Source organism: Pelodiscus sinensis, chromosome 8 (genome assembly GCF_049634645.1).
Source record: "Pelodiscus sinensis isolate JC-2024 chromosome 8, ASM4963464v1, whole genome shotgun sequence".
NCBI classification, from domain to species: Eukaryota; Metazoa; Chordata; order Testudines; family Trionychidae; genus Pelodiscus; species Pelodiscus sinensis.
This window is the reverse complement of record NC_134718.1, coordinates 28279784-28299935: the sequence shown is the minus strand read 5'-3', so window position 1 is coordinate 28299935 and position 20152 is coordinate 28279784. Positions and strand designations below refer to the sequence as shown.

General features: G+C 43.6%; 2 protein-coding genes across 4 annotated transcripts in view; both read left to right on the top strand.

Annotated features, from left to right (window-relative positions):
• The window catches only part of SLC25A16 (solute carrier family 25 member 16), a 33686-nt gene extending 32352 nt beyond the window's left edge, over nucleotides 1-1334 (top strand). For both annotated transcript variants that reach the window (XM_075934930.1, XM_006125253.4), the window contains one exon: nucleotides 706-1334. In XM_075934930.1, coding sequence (XP_075791045.1) covers nucleotides 706-862 — 157 coding nt within the window. In that variant the 3' untranslated portion in view covers nucleotides 863-1334. The remainder of the gene's footprint in view (nucleotides 1-705) is intronic.
• Nucleotides 1335-2673: 1339 nt separating this feature from the next.
• Nucleotides 2674-20152, top strand: part of DNA2 (DNA replication helicase/nuclease 2) — a 57288-nt gene continuing 39809 nt past the window's right edge. For both annotated transcript variants that reach the window (XR_012905595.1, XM_075934929.1), the window contains exons 1-8: nucleotides 2674-3524; nucleotides 4135-4314; nucleotides 7521-7704; nucleotides 9608-9753; nucleotides 15068-15199; nucleotides 17711-17930; nucleotides 18661-18778; nucleotides 19885-20050. Coding sequence is in view for 1 of the 2 variants with exons in the window: in XM_075934929.1 (XP_075791044.1) it covers nucleotides 3382-3524; nucleotides 4135-4314; nucleotides 7521-7704; nucleotides 9608-9753; nucleotides 15068-15199; nucleotides 17711-17930; nucleotides 18661-18778; nucleotides 19885-20050 (1289 nt within the window). In the remaining variant the exon portion in view is untranslated. The remainder of the gene's footprint in view (nucleotides 3525-4134; nucleotides 4315-7520; nucleotides 7705-9607; nucleotides 9754-15067; nucleotides 15200-17710; nucleotides 17931-18660; nucleotides 18779-19884; nucleotides 20051-20152) is intronic.

Here is a 20152-nt window from a genome sequence, read left to right as displayed (position 1 = left end):
CAGAGCTTGCTTGGCACTGGTAGAAAAGTTAACAGGCAGGCAGCAGCCCTGGGCCACCAGAATGCTGGGGATCCTCCTTTTCCTGACCAGGGAGGTCCAACCTTTATAAATGACTAGAAAATTAATGCACTTCAACTCCCATTTGCCCCATGCAAATTAATGCTAGTTTGTTTTTTAAAAAGTGTGAAGTAAATAGAAAGGTTTGAACAATGGTCTGTTACGGAGTTTTCACACCTACTTATGGTTATCAAAGTGCACTATAAGAGAGCCTGTGATATTTGATCTATACTATGTGTATACAGCAATGTAAGCCTGGAACTCAAGTAAGTTGACCTGTATCAGAGAATCTTGGGATTGAGCATCTACATTGAATTTTAACTCCACGTTAAGAATTTTCTGCCCTATACTCAGCCTAGGGTTCTGGCATCCACACTACAGTACAGAGACCCATGTTAAAGTAACATATCCCCTGGGATCCTTAGTTACCTGACACTGCTGTCCCCGGCTCTTGGCTGCAGCACCTCTGTGGGCTCTGTGAATGATAGCAGATAAGTCTTTGGGGAGTTCACCTAGCTTGGGAGGGCACCAATCATTAGCTATCTCATAATCAAAAAGTTACCATTACATGTCTTATAATTAAGATAATTTTCAAGATTAAATAAATCTTTGTATTGAATAAAGGGCTTGGGTTTTTTATCTTTTCAGTACAATGTTGCAGACACTGAAGTATGTATATAGGCACTATGGAATACGAAGAGGATTATACCGGGGATTATCTCTGAATTATGTTCGTTGTATACCTTCGCAGGCTGTGGCTTTTACCACATATGAATTTATGAAACAGTTGTTGCACCTCAACTAAATATGTTCTTCACTGAAAAACTACAGTATTTCAGTATTTGTCTTCATGTTATGTTTGTGAGTAATTTACTTGAAATGGAAAATTTAATCTGTCACTGTGAACTACTGGAATTTTAGTGCTTAATTTTATTTACCAAAAAAAAAAAAAAAAAAAAAGCATGGGATAATACAGCCTTTTGGAATCAGTTCAGGAAATTGCCTGATGTGGACATTAGTTATCTATAACCAGCTCTTTGCACTTGTACCTCTATGATCTCTTAGGTTAATACAAATAAATTATATAACTTACAACTGTCACAGTTATGTGGAAGGGAATCAGATTTGTATACGGGTTTCAGACTATTTGCTGTTTAGCTCTATGACGTCATTCCAGGATTTTAATATTATTTATCAGTTGTATTACTTGTTAATCCAGGAGTTAAACATCTACTTTTCTTAATAAATAAAAAATAAGATGAAATTATCGAATAAAATGAACCTAATTCTGATGTGTTTATGATGATCTGTAAAAGTAGAACTTGGGTAGCACACAATATAAGGGTTGCTCAATTGTATATCAATTGTGTACAGTTAAAGAAATTTGTTCTCTATCTTCTGATTGGTAGACCTTTCATTAAATAAGAAACTCAACTATTTCAATAAATACCAGTAATGAGAATGATTCATTTAAAAACAGAGTCTTGTAACTTGAAAGTTAGTAACTTCACTCATCTTTTTAAAATAATGCTATTACTAGGTATGCTATTAACTTAAAATAGGATTTTATAAATGACAATTCCTACATTACAATGTTAGAGGTCTCTGGGCCCAATCCTGCAAGATACTGAATACCATTTTGTAAGATGTTGAATCCCCTCAAGTCGCTTTTCTGGAAATGGAGGGTGCTCTACACCTTGTCATATTAGCCCCAATATAAATTTGTTTTTGTGTTGTGAGGAAAGGGAAAGCATGGTCAAAGACTGTATTCTGTAGCATTTATCTGTATGGACCATGTGTTCACTTTTTGTGGAAGGAGACGACAAAGGCTGCACTGGAGTGTTTACACAAGTGGGGATGATTACAGTATGAATTAATGGATGTGTGCGCTATGATGTCTTTGCTGTGTATTGTTGTACTGAGTTTTTTCTACTACAGTTGCTGCTCTTGTGGTAGGAAATTATTTAACAGATCTGCTCAGACGTGATTTACACTGGTACAATTTCAATTTAATGAACACTTTCTTAGCTGAAGAAACTAAAATTAGAATAACTGTAGAATAAAACCAGAATAACTATTCTTTCAATTGTTTAATGCACATTTATTTATTGACTGTAAATATTTGAGTGATGTCCTGGTAATGGAAATATTAACCAACCAGTGATTTCATGATCAATATCACTTTTATTTTTAACACAACCTAGAATTTGAGTTTATAGAGCCAGAATAAAATTTGTGGTTGGATTTTTTTTTCATTTTATTAAAATATATCTATTTCTTTGATATATGTTTTGGCAGATGAGATTTTTGAATTTATTTTATTAGAAGCTTGAATAACAATGGTATCTCTTTATATGAGTTGTAAATATTGCAGACAACAGAAATGCATGTTTCTGGAATTATACTATATTTCTTCTTGCAGTTAATCTTAAATCAAATTGTCATCCTTGATTAAAGCTAACTACAATTAACATTTTGGTCTGTCCATTAGTTTTATTTAAAGGCGAATTAATTGTGTTGGAAGGAACTCTTAAAAATTACAAATCACTAAGTATATGTGTAGACTTAAATTGCAGTTGTCTGAAGGGCAACTCTGTAAAAACAGTATGGTGAAATTCAGTTTTGTTTTTTTTAAACCCCCATTCTTGCAAGGTTTGGCAGTGGGCCTGTAGTATTCAAGCATAATTCTTTTCTATGTCAGATCAATACAGTAATAAAGGTTTTGCATGCTAAATTCTGTCTCTAGTAACACACGTGGAAAACGTATGAGTTTGCACATTTCCTTTAAAAATTACAAAATAAAAATGCACCCAGAAATCTGGGAAAACTAAATATTTCCTCATAATTCCCTTACTAGACATAAAAAGAACAAAATTTATTAACAGGGAATATAGCACAGTCACCTCAATTAAAATTTATGTAGATAAATTATCCCACACTGGTTTTTTTTCACCTTCCAGCGTGGAATTCCTTTGCTCAGACCAAATATAGTCGTTCTTGTGGCTGAAGTCCTTACGGGCCGGGTGGGGGTCCAGGTGCTTTTGTTTGTTGGGCAGATTTTCCCGGAGCTTCCCTAAACAGTGGGACATCTAGAGAGCGACCCCACTATTGGCGCGTAGGTGGAGATACTGAGCTCCTGACTCTTTGCTAAGTTTTATGGCTTCAGTTCCCCCGCTGCGCCTGCCGGCTTCCTATTGGCTGAGCGCCGCTCGCGCCCGCCATTCGCTCACCAGCCTCCAGCAGAGCGGCGCTGCCCTGAGCAGATACTTCTGAGCGCGGCGCCACTGCGCCTGCGCAACTCTCAGGCCGGCGGGATTTCAATTCATGGTGGGAGAGTCACCCACGCGCACTGGGCTTGCGCGCCCGTGTGGTCTCTCGGTGTCTCCCGCCGTCGCTATGGAGTCGGGCCGGGAAGAGCCGCGACGGCGGCTGCCAGAGAACAGCGTCTGGGGGGCCCCGGTGGAGAGGTACCGCAGGGGGAGGGCGCAGGCGCGGCGCGGGTCTTTTGAACTGGGAGCGCGGCTCAGGCGCGCTGCCCTCGCTGCGGCGACCGAGTCCTCCTCCGCCCGCGCCGTGCCCGAGGGCCAGGGGGCGCCGGGGAACTGGCATTGCGCCCCGGGGAAAGGGCTTCAGAGCAGCTGAGCCTTACCGCATCGGCCGGGGGGCGGCCCCGACACGCAGATACCTGGGGTGGGGGGGGTGCTTCCTGCAGAGCCACGCTACGGGCCGTGTCTCTACTGGCAGTTAGGGTGTCTGCCGGTCACGTTGCGGAGCTCCCCGGTTTGTGTTGGGGGCGGGGCGATGGCGTCTCTTTCCAACACCATCAAGCCAGCTTTGGCACAGATTGAATTTGGAGTTTCTGGAACAATGTCTTGTCGATATAGGCTCCGGATCTCCTTTATTAACTGTTTTCAGTCACGTTTCACAGAAAAACCTTGCCATGGGGTGAGATGCGGCAAGGGATTGAAAACTTGTTTTAACACTAGGAAGCTGGCTTCAAATTGAATTGTAGAGTGGCTTATGGTCTCTGCAAACAACGCCATCTATTCGTTTGCATTAATATAACTGTTAATTAAGTTTTCAGAAGAGAACAGTGGACTTCTATGAGACAACACTCAGTAAAGGTTTGAACAATAGATACCGTGTATTAAGAATCAAGGTAATACAGAAAAATGAAGATGGTCCCGAGAAACATCTGATAATTACATCTTCTCCGTTGCTTGAAGATACAGAACTGTGTATTCTAAGGAATGACTGGTAATTGAGATCAATATTTTCTGTGATGGGGATATGGTGTTCTATTATGAAAAGTTTTCTGCATGTTGTCTTCTGGGTTTGGGGTTTTTTTTGCTCTGAAAGATTAAAACAAATTTCAGACTATATTATCTTAATACAGTTAATATAATATGTTTGTGCCTTGTTTTATTCTTGATTATATTGTCTTTTAGCTTTTATACCACTTAATCTAACAAATGTGCAAAATGGTGAAACTGTAAATGTGCAGTTTTGTTTGTGCTTGCTGCAGCAGATAATGCTCTTTCTTTCATGGTCATGATAATTGAACTGGTGGAAATATACAGAGATACCCTTGCAGAATTGGTTATTATACAGGCTGGTTAAAATAACTATGTTAACTTTCGTAGAATCTCCAATGATGAAGATTCCACAACATCTCTAAGTAATTTATTCCAGCAGTTAACCACTGGGACAGTTAGCACACGTCTACACAGCAGGTCTAAAGCCAAAATAACCTATGCAACTTGAGCTATGTCAGTTGTGTAGCTCAAATCGAAATAGCTTATTTTGGCTTTTGGCACTGTCTATACAGCAGGAAGTCCAAGTTAGAGCATTCTTCCTCCAACTTCCCTTGCTTCCTGTAAAATGAGGGTTATGGGAGTTGGAGTAAGAAGTCCTCCGTCTCAACATTATTTTGGCATTATATTGAAATAACTGCTTGCTGTTTAGAGCCGGGCAGTGTTATTTTGGAATAACATCAGTTATTCTGAAATAATGTTGTTGTGTGTAGACATAGCCTCAGAAAGTTTTTTCAAATGTCCAACCAGTAACCTTGCTACAATTTAGAAACATAACCTCTGAGGCTAGGACAAGAAGCAAAGGAGAATTAATTTTTCTTCCTCCTTCTTGTAATAACCTTTTAGGTACTTGAAAACTGTTATGTCCCCCCTCGATCTTCTCTTTTCCAGACTAAGCAAAGCCAGTTCTTTCAATCTTCCCTTGTAGGTCATATTTTCTAGACCTTTAATCATTTTTGTTGCTTTTCTCTGGATCTTCTCCAGTTTCTCCACATCTTTCTTGAAGGCTGTATCTAGACTACATGCCTCTCGTCAGAGGCATGTAGATTAGACACATAGGCAAAGTCAAATGAAGCCACGATTTAAATGATCGCGGCTTCATTTAAGTTTACATGGCTGCCGTGCTGAGCCGACAAACAGCTGATCAGCTGTTTGTCGGCTCAGCACTCTAGTCTGGACGCTCCCCTGCCGACATCAAAGCCCTTTGTCGGCAGCCCCGTTATTCCTCGTGGGACGAGGTTTACCGGGGCTGCCGACAAATGGCTTTGATGTCGGCAGGGGAGTGTCCAGACTAGCGTGCTGAGCCGACAAACAGCTGATGAGCTGTTTGTCGGCTCAGCGCGGCAGCCATGTAAACTTAAATGAAGCCGCGATCATTTAAATCGCGGCTTCATTTGACTTTGCCAAAACAACAAATCTACATGGCTCTGTCGACAGAGCCATGTAGTTTAGACGTACCCGAAACGTGGTACCCAGAACTGGACACAGTACTCCAGTTGAGGCCTAATCAGAACAGTGTAGAGCGGAAGAATTACTTTTTGTGTCTTGCTTACAACACTCCTGTTAATACAGCCTAACATCCCAGAAAGATGTTTGGAGTTGTGGGGTTTTTTTATTTTACAACAGTGTCATGCTGTTGACTCATATTTAGCTTGTGGTACACCATGACTCCTAGATTCTTTACTATAATATAATATATGAAGATATACTATCTCATAGAATTGGAAGGGACCTTGAGAGGTCATCAAATCCAGTCTTCTGCCCTCACAGCAGGACCAAGTACCATCCCTGACAGATTTGCCCCAGATCCCTAAATGGCCCCCTTAAAGAGTGAACTCAACCCTGTGTTTAGCAGGCCAATGCTAAAACCACTGAGCTATCCCTCCCTCCAGTGGTCCTTCCTAGACAGTTGCATCCCATTTTGTATATCTGAAACTAGTTGTTCCTTCCTAAGTGGAGTACTTTGCATTTGCCCTTACTGAATTGCATCCTATTGGCTTTTGACCATTTCTCCAATTTGTCCATATTATTTTGAATATAATGCTTATCTGATAGTCGACTGGTCTTTAACATCCCTAATTCAGAAGCCATCATAGTGGTATCCAGGCAGGTATCCTGCTATAATACTGATGATAACTGTTCAGCTATGTGTGTGTGCACCTCCCCTGTGTATTGTGTTGGCTTTGTGCAAGTTGTCAACATGACAGACTCGACGAGAGCCCCCAAAAACCACATAATCAGGAATGCATCAAAGGTGCTTAGCAAGATTTATAGTCAAAGAAAGTACACTAATATTTTTCAGTAGTCTCTACTGAATCACTGTGCCGGGGTGAGGAACCTTTTTTAGTTAGGGCCACTAACCCAAAAAAGTGCACATATAGAAAAATCCCACGAAACTGCTTGATGTTGTGTGATGACCTTTTCTTATTTATTTTTTATTTAGAATTTTAGTATGATGGCTGTGTGTGCTTTTCCTTACCCAGCTGTGGCCACTCCTTCCTCCCTAAAGGCACCCCATGCAGGGAAGAGGCTGGGGGACTTCCTTTCCCTCCTACTCCAAGGATGGATTTCTATTTTCCCCCTTTGTTCCCAGTCCCTGCATGCCTCCTTGCCATCAGGAGAAATTGTTGCTGGCAGTGTCTGCAGCCACCTGAGGCTGGAAAACAGCTTCAGCCTCTTCCCAGCTGCCTGGTGCAGGGGAAAGGTGGCAAGCACAGAAAAGCTGGGTATCCTGTTTATGCAGAAGCTCCAGCACATGGTGGGCAAGGCCTACTGGGCACACCTCTCCTGCATGCAGGAGAGGAACTGGAATTAGAAGGGGAGACTGGATGAAGTTTTTAAAGCAGCCCCCGGGACCCGCTGAGGGCTGGATTAAATTGTTTAGCAGGTCAGATGTGGCCCATGGGCTGGAGGTTCTATGTAACTTTTTTGGAAATATGCTCTCTAACAGACATAGATACTGTTTCTGTATTAGTGAAATCATCATTGTTTTGTTAGTGTAAACTGCTTTTTATTTCACTTCATTGTTTTCTCTGTGCTGATTTTCTGAAAAAACGGGTAAATAGTTTACTCTGACTTTATTTCTAAAGTTCATATTCCAATATATTCTTCTGTCTTGCAAATGGTTATTGCAGTTTGATCTCTTTATAGGTACTCTGTTCAAGTAGTTCCAGGAGACATTATTCATTTAGAAGGAGATTGTCATTCTGGTACCTGGATAATAAATAGAGACTCTGGATATCTAATTCTGTACCCAGACTTGCTGCTTTCTGGCACTACAGTATCAAATAGTATTCGATGTATGAGAAAAGCAGTGCTGAGTGAGAAGTTCAGAGTAAGTACAAAAACCATGGAACATAACATATTTTACAACTAGTGACAGATCACATAAAAGTCTATACCAGTGATTCTCAAAGTGCAGTCCGCCTCCCAGGTGGTCTGCTGCGGGAGCTCAGCCCCTTCCACCTCCTCCACCATGCAGCAGGAAGACGGCACTGCTGCTGGAGCCTCGCGGCTGGGGCACAGCCATGAGGCAAAAGCACCTGCTCCTGCTGGGAGGTGAAGAAAACAAACCTATTCCCCGCCCCCGCCAGGGCCACAGAGCTACACATGGAGTGCCACCTTGCCACCCTCCATGGAAAAGTACCACCTTTTGCTGGGCGTGCACCTCCCCTAGGCCCCACTGAGCTTGCGGTCACCATAGTAAGAGATGCGTATCACTCAGTTGTTTCTGCAGGATGGGCTTCAGGTTGGGCTGTGTGTGGCCTGGCCAAGTGGGTTGGGCTCCTGAGGTGCATGAGTGGCTGGCATCCTCCTCCTTCCCTGGCAGCAGGTTAGGTTGTGCTGCGCCTGGTGGCAGTGGGAGGAGGTGATGCTGGGGCTGAGGACCCCACACATGCAGGAGGGAGCTTGGGTATCCTTTGGGTCTTTGCACGAACAGAGACTTGGTCTGGGAAGAGAGGCTGAGCTGCCTTAGTGCCTTTCCCTCTCCCTTCCCCCCGCAAGTGTGCCATGGACTGGACCCACATGGGACCCCACCCCCAGCCTCCCGAAGTCACCTATCTGCTCACCCCTGCCTCATGCTGCACCCAGCCTCCCTGTCCCCCCATTTCACTGAATCTTCCTTCCCACTGAGTCACCCTGATGGCAGCCCTATTCCCATGGGCACCTGTCCCCCATCTCCCTGAACCCCCTATAAATGCAGCTTTAGGCTGCTGCAGGCCATGATTGGGTCCAGGTGCAGGAACTGAATGCAAGGATAATCTTCCTTTGCTCTCCCTGTTGCCTCCCAGGAAACATAAGTTAGGAAGCAGCCTGATTTGAATATAGAGTGGTGGGAGGAATTTTTGATTCCATTTCATTTGCCTGAGGGGAGTCTGGTCCCTACTGTTCGCAGGAGCATTCAAGGTTTGATGGTGCTGAAAGGAGCCCACAGCAACTTGTGTGTGAGAGTGGTGTAATGGCTTGGAGTGATTCTTTTCCTGCTGCTTGGACAGGGGTGACTTGTTCATACGTTCTGGGATGCATTGGCGCCGCCGCCTTGGAGTTTTGTGGGGAGAAGGTTGGCTGTTAGACCTAGAGGGAAGGGAAGGCCTGCAGGAAGTATTGAGCCAGCAGGGATGGGAAAGGAGTAGATTCCAGGGACAGGAACTCTGTCAATGGCTGATGCTCTTGGCAGAGGCTGGGTGCGGGGACTCTGGTGTTTAAATAAAACTCTCAAAAGCTAATAGGAAATCAGATCACTATTATGTATGTCTGAGAGCTCCATTTGTGTGGGTTCCTGCCATGTCACTTAAAACACCTTAGTCTTCAATACAATATATTGTAAAAAGGCTTAAGTGCAAGCTTGCTCATGGACAAAAATGTAGTGCTTAGTGGAGTTTGTAACCCAATCAAAAAAGAAAATCTAGAGAAGATTTTGCTTAGGTTTGCTTTCTGAAAAAGGGTGTATTAACAAGGATTTATGCCCCATGTTATGTATGTTACAGTCAGTGTTCCTGGTAAGCTGTGTGCTTGTGTGGCCATTCAGGAAAGATTCAGGTCCCCCTCCCAACTGATTAGTAGAGCACTCACAGCTAAGATTTTTTGTTTCTACTGGTGGTGCAAATTTGCACCTAGCTCGGTTTACATAAAATATTCTGCACATGGATGGAAAAAGTCCACACATGGAAAAGATTAGAGAGGACTTTGGTTACAGTAAATTGTATTGCTGGTTGTGATTTTTTTTTTTCTTGTAGAGTTGTGAGTCCCGTTCACGGCAGATGCTGATTGGTACAATCCTTCATGAAACTTTCCAGCAAGGAGTAACAGACAACTTTGCGCAAGAGAAACTGCAAGAACTTGCCTTGAGAACTGTCCATGAACCAAAGTATCTAAAAGAAATGTAAGTGACATTGCAAATATCTGTGTCTAGAGTTGAAGGATGAAAGTAGGTAATAGTTCTGTCTTCCTTCTTAAATGTGCAATAATTCTGTAAAATTGCAGGATATTCAGAAGCAGGATGACTAATTGAAGGATGTTCAAACAAAATTTGCGTTTATAAAAAACATTATTTACAAAGATACTTCCTTACCTTAGGGTAAAATACAGTAGAATCTTGATTATCCGACCTAAACGGGATCAAAGGATGGTCAGATAATCGAAATGTCGGATAATACGGAAAATACCGTGCGGGGTCCAAGGTATTTTCCCTGTCCGCTGCCACGCTGCAGACGCTTGGCTGCTTCATGGGGAGCCATACTGCCCCCGACCTCCCCTCCCCTCTCCTAGCCAGCCGCCCTGCCCCCAATCTCCCCTATTTCTCCCGGCCAGCCGTGGGGCAGCACGACTGGCTGGGAGAGATAGGGGAGGACGGGGCGCCCTGTGACCTTCAGGGGGGCGGAGGTGGCTGGGCTCCGGCATCCTGCCGCATGGCCCTCCTCCCTCTTCTCTCACTGCCTTTATCTCCGCACTGCCCGGCACCTTCCCTTCCGCGCTCCACTCTGTTGGCTCCGCCGCCCTCACAATTGCCTTGGACGGCCACAGGCAGGTTCGATAACACAGAAGGTCGGATAATTGAGACTCTACTGTAGTTTATTTAATTTGAGTTCAGCAACTGAACAAGCCTCGGAAAACCATAGCCACTCAGGAGAAGTGAGTGAAATTATTCTTTTGGCAGAGAGTGCAAATAGGTTTTGTTTTGTTTTTTGTTTTGTTTTGTTTTGTTTTTGTTTTGTTTTTTTGGCCTGAACTATTAGATTTTTATGAGTTGTATAAACCTAAGCTAAACTTGACAAACATAATTAAATAAAAGTGCTGATCCCTAGAAAATTCTCAACTGACAAATCAGTGAATTTTTCACATTACTAATCTATTTTATGCCATTCATAAATTCAAACACACACACTAACAGATTTGTTACTGTCTCTTTAATTCTTGAGCTCCAGTTTTGTATTGGTGTCCAAAACTGAAAGGGTTAGACTCTATGCCAGGGTTACTCAACTTTGGAAGCCCCATGGGCCTCATTGATACTCACAGCACATGCTGAGGGCTGCAACTTAAGCGTGGTTGCATATACATGCAAATATATGCAAATAGCTTCTTTCCATTGACCGGCTTGAATACAAAAATTAAGCCTTAAACCCTGTCGTTGGACCCAAAAGTGGCCAGTGTGAGCCAGTCAGTATCTGTGAGGCTCTGCCCACAAGGCTAAGCAGCCAGCGCTTCCCACAATGCCCCAGCACTCCTGGAACCTGCTCCCTGGGGGCTAGAAACGCCTACACCCTGTCCCCATCTGTTCCAGCCAGCCCGTCCGCTTGTGTCTTTCAGTGCTCGTCCCGCCTGCGAGACGCCTGGCCATTGTGGAGTGTGTTCCCAGTGGAGGCCATGTTCAGAGGATCCCTCCTGCGGGCCACATGTTGAGCCCCGCATAAGCCCAAACTGCACTGCGGGCCACAAACAAATGGGACGCATGTGGCCGGTGGGCCGTGTGTTGAGTAGCTCTGCTCTAAACTTTCATCTGAGGACTATCAGATTTGTGATGATGCTACTCTCAAGACTTTCCTTAACTTTGCTATGAAGTCCATCAGTTATGAACTTAAGTTGGACAAAAATGGTTTTGTAAATCACAGGCTGAAGGAAAAATATTAGTGGTCACTTTTCCATGGACAGTTAGGAGTTAAAATGTATTGAACCATTAAGAAATATATTAGTCCTAGTTCTCAGATTGGGTAATGGTTCTCCCCTGTTAGTTAACCATAGCAGCGGTACTTTAAGAAGTATCATTAGATAGAATTGTTCTGCATGCTCTATTAGCTAGGATGGTCAGGGATGGTGTCCCTAGCTTCTGTTTGTAAGAAGCTGGGAATGGGGGACAGGGAATAGATTACTTGATTACCTCTTCTGTTCATTCCCTCTGTCTACTGTCAGAAGTTACAATACTGGGATCTTTGATCTGATCCACTATGGCGGTTCATGCAGTCTGTTGGCAGCTATTGTACCAGATTTCTTGTTTAATTGTTCTTATAGTTGACTTCAGTTGTTTTAGTGTGTAATTTTTTAAAAACAAAATAAAATGTCACTAGCTTCAGGGGATAGCCGAGTTAGTCTGTACAGGATAAACTTAAAAAACAACAAATAGTCTGGTAGCACTTTAAAGACTAACAGAACATGTAGATGTTATCATGAGCTTTCTTCAGATGACCAGAGTGTTGGATGTCCAGAACTGAAATAAATAGGAGGGGAAAGGGGAAAGAAGGAAAAAAATGGGAGGGGGGAGGGAACAAGAAGAGGTAGTGGGTATAAAAATATCAAGGGGAAAGCCGAACTGGAATGTAATAGGAAAAACAAATAGTTTATGGATATCTGATTTGTGTCAATTAATTCAGCTTGAGAACAAGATCCACGCAAGGCAGGGATTTCGGACGTACTAGAATATATCCTTCACATGCAGGATACAGGACTATTGATTAGTTCCATCAGCTTACACTTAGCAGCTATATCAGCGATTCGCCCACCCATACAAGGGTATTCTGTTTTTTCCACCCGTGCGTTAAGAGATTTTTGCAAAGGGATACAAAACCCGTATCCACCTCATAGAGACCCATTGCCATCATGGGACCTGAATCTCATGCTGGATTCACTCATGAGACTTCCTTTCGAGCAAATTGCGACCTGCCCGCTACTACACCTATCAATGAAAGTAGCTTTTCTGATTGTGATAACATCAGCCAGGAGAGTAGAAGAGACAGCGGCACTCATGGGTGATCCACCATACACCATATTCCACAAGGACAAGGTTATCCTTAGAACCTGCTCAAAATTTCTCCCCAAGATACCCACCTCATTCCATTGTAACAAACCGATGTACCTACCTGTGTTCTTCCCAAAACCACACGAGGACAGCAAACAGGCAGCACTGCATATGCTGGTTGTACGCAGGGCATTAGCCTTTTACCTGGAACATACAAAAGACTTCCGAAGAATACCCAGACTATTTGTGTCTTGTGTGGATAGGTCTAGAGGTCAGCCTGTCTCCAAATAGCGAATATCCAAATGGATTTCTACATGCATACGGTTGGCTTACTCCCAGAAAAACAGACAGCCACTGACAGTTATATGGGCGCACTCCACAAGAGAAGTATAGTGATCCTTGGAGACCCAGGCTACCCCTTGCTCACGTGGCTCATGAAGTTGTACATGGGCAGCCTGAACCTCAGGAGCAGTTCCAGCTACAGGCTGAGCAAATGCAGAATGCTGATAGAATGTGCTTTTGGACGTTTAAAGGGAAGGTTTCATAGCCTATTGACTAGGTTAGACCTCAGCAAAAGAAACATTAACATTGCTGTAGCAGCCTGCTGTGTGCTCCATAATATCTGTGAAAGTAAAAGGGGAAGTTATATATCAGGGTCGGGGACCGAGGTACAGTGCTTAGCCAGTAATTTTGAGCAGCCAGACACCTGGGCAATAAGGAGAGCACAGTAAGGGGTATTGTAAATCAGAGAGGCTTTGAAAAACAACTTTGTAAATGGCCAGGAAGTGATATGACCGTTCTACATGTTGCTATTAACAAAATGCCCCCTGCTTTAAGTGTGCTTGTCTATAAACTCCTCCCTCCCCAGCCACAAGCAATAGAAACTGTTGAGAAATCATGCATTTTTATTTAGGGAACACAGGGAAGCAGGAACAGAAAAGGAGTTCAGGGCAGGAGATTTGGAGGAGTGAGGGGAGAAAAGGGAAAGCTGTGTATTACAATCCCTATGTGCAGCTATCACAGCCTTTTGTTCTGGGACACATCCTTGGGGGCAGATATGAGGCTGTTCTTCACTCCTCTTTCACCCTGCACGTTCTAGGGAGGCAAGACTGTGGAACTTGGTGAGGAGGAAATGTGGGTCCGCAAGGGCTGGAGCGGGTACTGGCCTGTTGTTGTGATGCTGTCCTGGAAGTCTGCTATGCACACTTGCCATGACCGTCAACACACTCTCTTGGTTCTTCACTTTAAGTTCCTTGCATGGTTTCCTGTCTTCATGGTCTGTTCTCTTCTCTTGCAGCAGCATATTCCTCCACTCAATCGCTCCGTGTTCAAGGGGGTGGATTACATTTGTTCCTTGAACATGTCATCCCTAGTACATGTTCTCCTTTGGATTTGTGCTAGCTGGGCAACTGGAGGAGCCAGGGGAGTTTTCAGCATGCTCGCTGATGTAATGAAAAGTGAAGGGCAGACTTTACAGGAGATAATTGTTGAGTGTAAAACCTAATCTTGTGGCGTAAAGAAAGGTCTGTCCAAAGACAATAGACGTGTGTTATGTATAAGGCCACAGTTAGGCTTTTAAGTGCCTATTATGAAGCAGGTACACCACAGATATCTTAGGGGAACAGCTGGGCTCAGTTTGGTGGCAGGCATGATGTGGGATAACCAAGGATTTGAGCCTGTGGGGAGGGGAATCCAGGCAAGGCAGGGCAGAGGTTCATGTGGTGACCAAGTATTTGGTATCCCCTGTTTGCTGAGAGTGCAACTTTCCAATAGGGATGTGAAAGTGTAATGTTTTCCATGGTTACACGCTGCCCCTCCCACCCCCTCGATGCGTCTCTTTCTGTATCAGGCTTCTCTGAGCCACACAGAGTGATGATGAGTGTATGCTGACTGAATCTGGCCAGATATCTGGACCTTACGCTGCAATACTTTTTGCTGAAATGATGCCAGGCCACTTATTCCTGGCTTGGTGGGGAAAGGAGGACGGAATAAGGCAAGCTGCCCCAGAAACCTGATGAGAAGGATGAAAGAGCCCTGGGGCTCTTGCTACGTTTCAAAAGCAGAAGAATTGCAGGGACCACGACGTGAGCGGGGACTCAAGCAGTGGCTTTTGATACATTTCAAAGGGTGAAGCGCCATAGTGGGAACACAGGGTGAACCTGGACTGCTTCAGTCCTAGCTCGCCCCATGCTCTCTACCGTGCTTCTACTTTTGAATTGTAGCAAGAGCCCAAAAGCCAGAAGCGCAGCAGTCAGATCCTGATGCTTACGCTGTTTCCCCTCTGCCCCCTGTGCATGCTTGACTTCACACAATGAGAAATCCCTCGATGCAGAAAGTTAGATACTTGTGGCAGGATGAGACTCCAATAAACTTGGAGCATTATTCAGTTTTGAGTCTTTTCATCTTCATCTTGTATTATTCCTTATTTTCTGTGTAGAGTTTAACATGTATGGGTTCACTTCTACAGGTACTTCTTGAATCTGCAACAAGAAGAAATTATTCAAGAGGTACAAGAATATTTTCCATCAATTTCTAAATGGGCAGAAGACTTCATGAACAAACATAGTAAAGCTGACCAAAACAAAATGCAGTTAAAACTGTAAGAAACTATTATTTGCTAATAAACTTGTTTTATTTTGTTATCTAGCAAAGATGTCACTAATCGAATTATTTAATTGTCTAGTTTGCTTTATTGATTTTATTTTTAAGTCACAAAACTTTGTTTTTGTCACCTGCACATCAAAATAGACACATGGTTTTACTGCCTAGAAAGTTGACTTTATTAAACAAAAAATCATATGATCCATGGTAAACTACTTGTTAAGCTGCAATATGCAATTTCAAATGCATTCAGTGCATGATTGGAAAACAATATTACAGGTATCCATAGCACCTTCTGTTTTTAAAAAGATTCTAGTAAGAGTTAGGGATGTAATAGTATAGTTGATTAACCGATAAGCAAAAGCTTATTGGTTAATGGTATAGACTACATGCATTCCCCTCTCCCAGCCCTTGCCAGTAAATTTTTTAGCAGGCTAGCCAGCAGCCCAGCTCAGTCCCCGGCTTGTTCTGGGTCCTGGACCTACCTACCCCCGCTTCGGCTCTGCATTTAAAGTGTATTAGGAGCCAGGCAGGCAGTGTGGCTCAGTTCCAGCTTGTGCGGGGTCTGGGAGCTCAGACCCCTGCCCCCCTTCCCTCTGGACAGGGGCTGCCCGGGGACTATAGAATAGTCGACTAACCAATAAGAATTCATGAGGTTAATCGACTATTCAATTAACCAATATTTAACATCCCTAGCAAGAGAACTCACAGTTACCCAATTCAGAAAGTAAACATTTTAGCTTTGGAAAAACTAGCTTATTTGATCCGTTGACTAAGGTATAAAAATAAATATACAAGTTAAAATTCAAAATCTGGCTTTCATCGTACTAGGTCACTTAACAGTTTTCTTCCTACAAAAATTTCCCTGCCATTTGGCTGCTTGATTCAATGGAGGTAATGGTCATTTGCCTGGTCCTCTGTTTTATTCATAGTTAAATTCATACTGCAGAGGAAAAAAAATCCTTTTAAAATCGTCCTAATATCAGCAAACTATTTTAAAAAAGTAACAAGTCTCAGAAGGGTAGCCATTTTGGTCTGATTCCGCAAAAACCATGAGGAGTCCTGTGGCGTGTTAAAGATGAGCAGGACTCTTGATTTTATTAAAGTGAATATTTTGAACATCAAATAAGGCAGTGGTCCCCAACGCGGTACCTGCTGGGCGCCTGCTGGGCCATTTCTGTGCGCCCGCCGAGTGATCGGAGCCAACCCCGCCCTCGGGCACGTGGCGTATGGGCGGCGCCGGCTCCTAGGCGCGTGGCGTATGGGCGGCGCCGGGCATGCAGCACATGGGCTGTTCTGGCCCCGGGTGCACGGCGTATGGGTGGCCCCGCCCCACGGCACGCAGCACAGGAGCGGTGCTGGGCCCAGGCGCATGGCGTATGGGCAGCCCTACCCGTGGGTGTGCGGCACAGGAGCGGCATGGGTCCTGGGAGTGCAGCTCATGGGTGGCACTGGCACTGGGCACTGCGTGCGCAGCCCCACTCCTGGGCATGTGTGTGACCCCGCTCCTGGGCCCGTGTGCGGCTCAGCCCCGGGGTGCCCGGCGTGTGATTGGCCCCGCCCCCGGGCACCCGGTAGCCCCAAAAGGTTGGGGACCACTGAAATAAGGCATGTTCTTCAGATGGAATTCATGACCCTTTTGATTATGTATTTTTTGCGCACATCTGTAACAAACATGAATTACATTTTTAAAAACACAACTTGTCAGATTAAAATGTACACTGATATGGTAATTTCTTAAAGTACCCTTTTGAATTGAGGCCTGATTTATGTACAGAAATTGGCATGAGTTGGCTTTAACACCCTAACTATCTTAAATTAATGACTAATGCTGTACATGTAAATATTTTTGCCATTGCTGTGTACATGCACTAATAGAAGTTCCTGTGAAGTTATTTAAATCTTTGGAACTCTCATAGGGTATGTCTAGACTACGTGGCTCTGTTGCCAGAGCCATGTTGATTAGTTTACTAGACATACCCAAATGAAGCGGCGATTTAAATAATTACTGCTTCATTTCAATTAAAATGGCTGCCGTGCTGAGCTGATCAGTCCATGAGGCATAACGGGGCGGTCAACAAATGCCTTTGATGTCGACCGCAGAGTGTCCAGACTAGTGCACTGAGCCGACAAACTGATGATCGGCTCAGCACAGCAGCCATTTTAATTTAAATGAAGTGGCGATTATTTAAATTGCCGCTTCATTTGTGTATGTCTAGTAAAGACAGAGCCATGTAGTCTAGACATACCCATAGACAGGGCTCGCCGAACTGCAGTGAGCCCTGCTTGCCAGCTGCGCTGCCCAGCGATCTGCACATTCGCAGATCGCCCAAACCTGGCTCTTCTGGGTTACAATCTACTCGCTACGGGCAAGTAGATTGTATAATTTGTCCAGCCCTGCCCATAGGTACCTGTTTAGAGAGATGCAGCAACTTCTGAAATAGTCTTATTACTCTTCAAGTGTTGCCAAAGTTACCATTTTTCTAAATTTATTTTGCTTTCCTCCTAGACCAAGTGATGGAAACATAGAAGATTTATCCTGTAATATTGAAGTTACAGAGTTTCTGGATATCGAGGAGACTATTTGGTCTCCCAGGTTTGGATTAAAGGGCAAGATTGATGTCACAGTTGGTGTGAAAATACACCGGAAGTCTGGAACACAATATAAGATAATGCCATTGGAGCTTAAAACTGGCAAAGAATCTAATTCCATAGAACACAGAAGTCAGGTAGAAATGTTAAATGTTCAGCGTACACAGTTGTAATATACTTATTTGCACTTTATCTGATAAATGATGGCCAAACTAGTTTATATGTGATACAGTTGGTATTTTGGATGGCTTATGATAAAGTCAATAAGTATTTATGAATAATGAATTGAGAAATGTGGAAGTATTTACAAACTACCATCTTCAAGCAAAGGTCTAGATTTCCATAAGGGAAGGAGGAGACTCAATGAGGAGCCTTTGCTGAATCTATTAGCCCTGAAGGAGGAAGCCAGGATCATTGTGTGGAACCTTGTATCTTTCACCTCCTGAACTTTTGTGGGAGGCTTTGCAAAAGAGAGAGCTTGACATTTTGTTAGCTTTCAGGGGATTTCTGCAAGACTGGGTGGGTAACTGTATTCATTCCTCCATAGCTGAAACTTCAGAGAGGTCTCTTCAAGGTCTAGAGGAGAGGAGCTATAATGTGGCAGAGGTGACACTATGAGTATTTACTTCCTGCATTATCATCAACTAAATAAGCAATTCTCAAATTTTAACTTTTTTTTTAAAGATTTTTTTTTTTTTGGAAGAAATCTTTTAAATTAAAAACATCACTTAGATACTAAGCATTTATTCTTTGCAATTTTCTTGGCAGTGATAAGTCAGCTTAACTATGTAACTTGAATGTATTCACATGACTTTTGCATATTACTTGAATATCAAAATACACTTTATACTTTTAAAATGTCTTCAGGTTATTCTCTACACATTGTTGAACCAAGAACGAAGAGTGGATCCTGAAGCTGGATTTCTTCTTTACCTAAAAACTGGCAATATGTATCCTGTGTGTGGCAATCGTATGGATAGGAGAGGTAGTTTTTCTCAGAAATAATGCTTAACTACAGACTGAAACTCTTTTAACTGGGACTCTCTGGTCTGGCAACATCCGTGGTCCAGCAGGATTAGAGACTCCTGGTGGAGAGCTAGTACCTGGGAGCCCTGCAGGGCAGCAGGAGCCTGACACACTGTAGTTGGGCTGCCCAGTAGGGCAGCGGGAGCACTGCATGCAGAGATAGCATGGCTGCAGGACTAGAAGCACAGAGGCAGCGATACTGCTGGGCGCTGCAGCTGGAGCACATAGGGCAGGGATACCGGGCACTGGAGCAGGAGCTCAGTGCATGCAGAGTTGATGGGGCTGCCTAGTAGGGTAGCAGGATTTGACAGGGCGGCAGGGGCCAGTGAGATGGGGGAGCCAGCCGGGGAGTCGGTGGTGAGGCCAGGGCTGGAGGGGGTTGGTGGCGGGGGGGCCAGAAATGGCCTCCTCTGGTCTAACAAAATCCAGTATCTGGGACTGGTCACAAAGTTGCTGGACCAGGAAGGTCCAACCTGTATTATAACTTCTAAGATTTTTTTTTTTAACATTTAGTACATTGTTCATTCTTGAAATAGTGTTGAGATGAGTTATTTGTTTTGACAAGAATGCTTAATCTTCCTGGAATAATTTTGTATTTAAAAATAATACACTATAGGTTGAAATCCTCTAGTTCAGCTCCCTCAGGACCTGACCGGTGCTGAACCAGAGTATTTGCCAGACGATGGGAGATCAGTATTGTCTAGCAGTGTTACCAATACTTCCGCTGCGTACTGGGCTTTTAGAAGAGTTGGGGTAAATTAGAGCTAAATAATAGCACAGAACACAGAGTTGGGACTGGTGGCTGTAAACAAACTTTATTGAAATTGGGATGGCAGGAAACTTGATCACACCTTGATAAGTGAGTATCTGGCTAAATCATGCTGGACCATGGTTGTTGCCAGACTAGAGAGTCAACCTGGATGCCGAAAATATCTTTATAATGAATACTGTGTTTGCTACATATGTGCCCATTGTTTGGAACCCCAGATTATTAACGGAATGAAAGTGAATATACAGTTTCTAACCCTGTAAGCTCATGGTTCTTTGTTGTTTTTTTCTCTACAGAATTAATAAAACTAAGAAACCAACTGGCCTTCTATTTATTCCACAGTGTGTGCCAATCTGCCCTGGGAAATAAGCAAACACAACTTGCTTCTTTGCCTCCTGTAATTGATGACAGTTGGGCCTGTAAATATTGCCCACAAATGCACAACTGCTTTCTTTATAGCAGGTAAAAGAAACTTTCAGACTTTGGATTGCAAACACTTTTTACTACCCCCAACATATTAATACTAAACAACTTTGGATTTTCTGTGCTATTTCACAGCATTGA